General features: G+C 46.0%; 1 protein-coding gene across 1 annotated transcript; it reads left to right on the top strand.

Moving 5' to 3' along the window:
* The first annotated feature begins 645 nt into the window (after nt 1–645).
* On the top strand, nt 646–4,510 carry LOC119269510 (ankyrin repeat-containing protein NPR4-like). The gene is made up of 4 exons (XM_037551362.1): nt 646–801; nt 956–1,354; nt 2,300–2,712; nt 3,418–4,510. The coding sequence occupies exons 1-4, from the start codon at nt 780–782 to the stop codon at nt 4,249–4,251; spliced, it is 1,668 nt and encodes a 555-aa protein (XP_037407259.1). The 5' UTR covers nt 646–779; the 3' UTR covers nt 4,252–4,510.
* Nucleotides 4,511–4,841: the final 331 nt, after the last annotated feature.

Below are 4,841 nucleotides of genomic sequence, written 5' to 3'. Positions count from 1 at the left end.
CCACTGGGTCCCTTTTATTACGGGCACTTTGTTTCGTTGTCATGTGGAAAATAGAAATGACGGGACCTGCCACTCTATTCCTGCTGCTGGTTTGCGGGTCGTTCTTCTCGTCCACCTTCCCTATCTCCTTCCATGTCACCAGCACACATCCGGACAACGAACATCCCACGGAGAGCCAAAAGGGCATCAAAAGCGTGCGCATCCTCCCGCAAGTGCCACAGTCCGGTTCAGTGGACGCACAAGCTAAAAGCCACTGACAGAGCAGCACAGCCCACCTGTCAGTGACTCCGTCGCCCACTAATCCTCGCCCATCAGCCCACACCACCCCCAATCAGAAGTTCTGACAGAATACAAAAACGAAACGTGCCCAATGCTAGTCGGTCTTCGTGGATGACGCACGAGTCTTCCCCACTCCCATTCTCCCCTTCCTCTTGGACTCATGCGCGCGACATGGACGCCCCACGCAGAGGGAAGCTGCCCGGCAGCTTCGCCCTGTACCACTGCACCGCTTCCTGGTCACTGGTCCGCGGGCCCCACCACGGCTTTTCCAGTCCGCTCCCGCGGTCCCGCCCCGCTCGGCCGAACCCCAACAAAAACCTCCCTCTCTCTCCGCCAAAAAGCTCCCCAACAAGGGAGTCGTTGCCGTCTCCTCCTCGTCCTCCCCCACCCCTCCTTCCTCACCCCTTCCTCCGCGCCGCCGAGGTCTCACGTGCTCCTTTTAAGGCGCTCTCCGCCCGAGCCCCGCCTCGCGAACCCTAGCGCGCGACCGCACTCCCGCGATGTTGCCCGAGATCCGCGAAGGTGAGCAGCAGGGCTCTGCACTGGCGGTCGTGCTCGGAATTCGGATGCATTTTTTGTTTGTTTGGCACCGCAGGAGCGGAATTGGGGTTCCTAGGGCCATGAGGCTTCGCTGTACTGTACTGATTTGATTTGGCCGTTTGGTGTTTGGGCGCAGAGGGCGGCAGCGGCGCGGGCACGAGCGGTGGAAAGGCGATGTCGGTGTCGCTGAGCGGGAAGCGGGGCCGGTACGTGCGGCAGGTGACGGGCCGCCACAACGACACCGACCTGCACGTGGCGGCGCGGGCCGGGGACGCCGCGGTGCTGCGCCGCGCGCTGGACGAGGCCGCGGTGGTCGTGGCGGTCGGGGAGGGAGGGGAGCAGCTGGAGGCCGTGCGCCGCGCCGTGGCCGCGGAGGCCAACGAGGCCGGGGAGACGCCGCTCCTGGCCGCCGCGGAGAAGGGGCACCTGGAGGTGGTGGTGGAGCTGCTCCGGCATCTGGACTCCCAGGGCGTCGCCGCGAAAAACAGGTCGGGGTATGACGCGCTGCACGTCGCGGCCAGAGAAGGGCATCATGGTGAGGTTCCATCTTCACCTCTTTGCTGCAGATTGTGTATCCCTCTGGTAAATTGCGGAGCCTTGAGCTGCGATTTTTTGTTTGCTGGGTTTGTAGCGACTGCGTACTTGGTACTAGCGCTATGTTTGCTCCAGTATCTAGAAATGTGTGTGCAAAAGTGTATGTACCAGTATAGTTGTGAAGTGCAATACGAAGCTTGGTATAGCTTCTTTTGCGATTACCTGCTGTTTGGGGAAAAACATTTTAACATGATTACACACATAGCATAGCACTAACTTGTAGTGAGTCAGATATTTTGCATTGCCCCATACTACACTCAAGTGAGTAGGTTGCAATTAATTAGGATACAAATTACAGAAAATATGCGGCCACTCAGTGTTTGAGCCTGTAGAGGTCTTTGCTGATTGGTTTCTTCATTTTCTTCAAAGGAATATTAGCCTATTAGGTGTTCAAATCTGTTCTCTTGCTTCTGACCTCAGTGCAAGTTTGTTTATAAGAGATTGTGCTGTTACACTTCAAAGATTGCGCTAATTGGGTAAACTGGTGTGCAAAATAGGAAAAACCTTTTAAGATATGATTACTTGAAGATGATTGGTGCTTGATCTGGATATTTCGCATGCATTGCGTGATGCCTGCAAACACCTATAATTGTAGATTCACATCAAATTTCTGTGCCTTTGATGTGTTCTGCATATCCTGGATAGCTTGCTTCCAATTGAACAATCAGCCATCACTTTCTAATTTTATTATGGTAATGTTGTTTTTTGGCAAACAATATAATGGTAATGGTGAAACTGGGGTAATCAGTACTTCATTTGATCTAGGATAAGTTAGGATAGCTTATTAACATATTCTGACTCCTGTATTATTCATTGTATGTTTATATTGCCCATTAGTTATGTAGGAAGCAATTTTGTTTTCCTAACTAGGTACTTTTTTGGTCAGCTGTTGTGCAGGAAATGTTACGTCACGATAGGATGTTTGCCAAAACATTTGGCCCTGCAAATACTACCCCGCTTATATCAGCAGCTACAAGGGGACATGCTGAAGTTGTCAAATTGTTACTTGAACAAGATGATTTTGGATTGGGAGAAATGGCCAAAGATAATGGCAAAAATGCTTTACATTTTGCTGCTCGACAGGGACATATGGAAATTGTTAAAGCATTACTTGAGAAAGATCCACAGCTAGCAAGACGAAATGATAAGAAAGGTCAAACGGCACTGCATATGGCTGTGAAAGGAACTAACTGTGATGTTCTTAGAGCACTTGTTGATGCTGATCCAGCAATTGTAATGCTGCCCGACAAAAATGGAAACACTGCCTTGCATGTAGCAACAAGGAAAAAGCGAGCAGAGGTATTTATATTGTGTTATTTATATACCATAGCCTATATGATTACCGTATACCTAGAATACATGGACTAGTCTAAAATAAACTTTTAACTCTACCTGCTGATTACACCTTGTTTTACTAGAATGATCAATCAACTACTCCCTCCGATCCAAATTATTTGTCGCCTTTGTACTAGAGCTGTGACAATTAATTTGGATCGGAGGGAGTATTGTTTATCTCTTGGATACATTAGCATTCAGTAGAAGTTGAATCAAATCAGCGATGTACTTCCATTTGATCTTGCAGAAATATTCTGATAAGTTACATTGTTATACTTACACCTTTTGATTAGGGACATCATCCAAGCAAATGCATTAGAAACAAATCATTCTCTAAGCTGATAAGATTGTGTCGTATGCGATGTAAATAATTTCTTAGGCTGCTAATGTGTCTAGTATGAAATGTAAATACTTAGGCTGCAGTTAGCAAAAGCCGTGCTGCTTTGCGCACCAGGTTAGAGCATGACTAACTTTCTAATTGTATGGTGAAAATATTTCGAAATAATTTGTATCATAACTTCTTAATTTACATAAGGCAGTTTTATATCATAAATTTTCACTCGTCTATTACATGTTTTTATCCTGACTGTTATATTTCATGATAAATATCAAAACTTATTGTGGACTTACCGTTCTTAATATGGCCTCACTGTTTCCTATTTCCTGCAGATAGTTATTGTTCTTTTGCGGCTACCAGATACCCATGTCAATGCACTGAACAGAGATCACAAGACTGCTTTTGATATAGCTGAAGGGTTGCCACATTGTGAGGAGTCGTCTGAAATTAAGGATATTTTATCTCAACATGGCGCTCTCAGATCTAGAGAGCTAAATCAGCCTCGAGATGAGCTCCGGAAGACAGTGACAGAGATCAAGAAAGATGTCCACACACAGCTCGAACAGACAAGAAAAACTAACAAAAATGTGCATGGCATTGCTAAGGAACTCAGAAAGTTGCACAGAGAAGGCATCAATAATGCAACGAACTCTGTAACTGTTGTTGCTGTGCTTTTTGCTACCGTTGCTTTCGCAGCTATATTCACTGTACCTGGTGGAAATGACAACAATGGAGTTGCGATTGTTGTCCAGACTGCCTCCTTTAGGATATTCTTCATCTTTAATGCCATAGCTCTGTTCACATCATTGGCGGTGGTCGTGGTTCAAATAACAGTTGTCAGGGGTGAAACAAAGTCCGAGCGAAAGGTTGTTGAGGTGATCAACAAGCTTATGTGGCTGGCATCAGTTTGCACAACCATTTCTTTCATTGCCTCATGCTATATTGTGCTAGGCCGCCATTTCCAATGGGCAGCAATACTGGTTAGTTTGATAGGCAGTGTTACAATGACTGGTGTTCTTGGAACAATGACGTACTTTGTGGTGAAATCAAAGCGCATGAGGAAGATTAGAAAAAAAGAGAAGATGTCGAGAAGAAGCGGCTCAAGCTCCTGGGTTGATAATACTGAAATCTCAGAGACTGAGCTTAATCAAGTGTATGCCTTGTAAAGAGATAGGGTGTTTGAACTCAGCCTTGCCTCCGCAATTGAGAATGTACATGCTTAATCAAGTGTATGCTTTGTAAGACACAGGGTGTTTGAACTCAGCCTCATATCTGGAATCGAGAATGTACATGAAAATTCCAGATGCGCGCATTAACAAATAGATTACTCACATTATTCCTTGATTGTACAATTCCTTTCTGTAATGACAAACAATGCATACCTAAAAGGGAGGCCCATTGTCTAAGGCTCATGCAGTTGAAGAATCCACGGTGCACAATCTGTTGTACAAGTCAGTTGCACTTCTTCTTTCTGTTCCATTTTCCAGCCATCATAACTGTGCACAATCTGTTGTACACGTGAGTTGCACTTTTTTTCCGTTCCATTTTTCCAGCCATCATAACTCACGAGACATACTGTTTTGGTTATTTGGTATGTATGCATCTACTTGTAACCTGTCATCAACCGCACACATACATTTCATGACTTAAGTAAGCTCCTGGCCCCTCATTCTTAATTCTGAACTGTTCCTCAGTTAACATTCTTATACTTTCATGTGGCAATGCGACTGCAGGCTCTGATACTTTTTGTTCCTTT

The sequence above is a fragment of the Triticum dicoccoides genome, chromosome 3A (assembly GCF_002162155.2).
Source record: "Triticum dicoccoides isolate Atlit2015 ecotype Zavitan chromosome 3A, WEW_v2.0, whole genome shotgun sequence".
Classification (NCBI taxonomy): Eukaryota; Viridiplantae; Streptophyta; class Magnoliopsida; order Poales; family Poaceae; genus Triticum; species Triticum dicoccoides.
The sequence above is the reverse complement of the archived record's forward strand: the minus strand, read 5'-3'. Positions and strand labels throughout refer to the sequence as shown.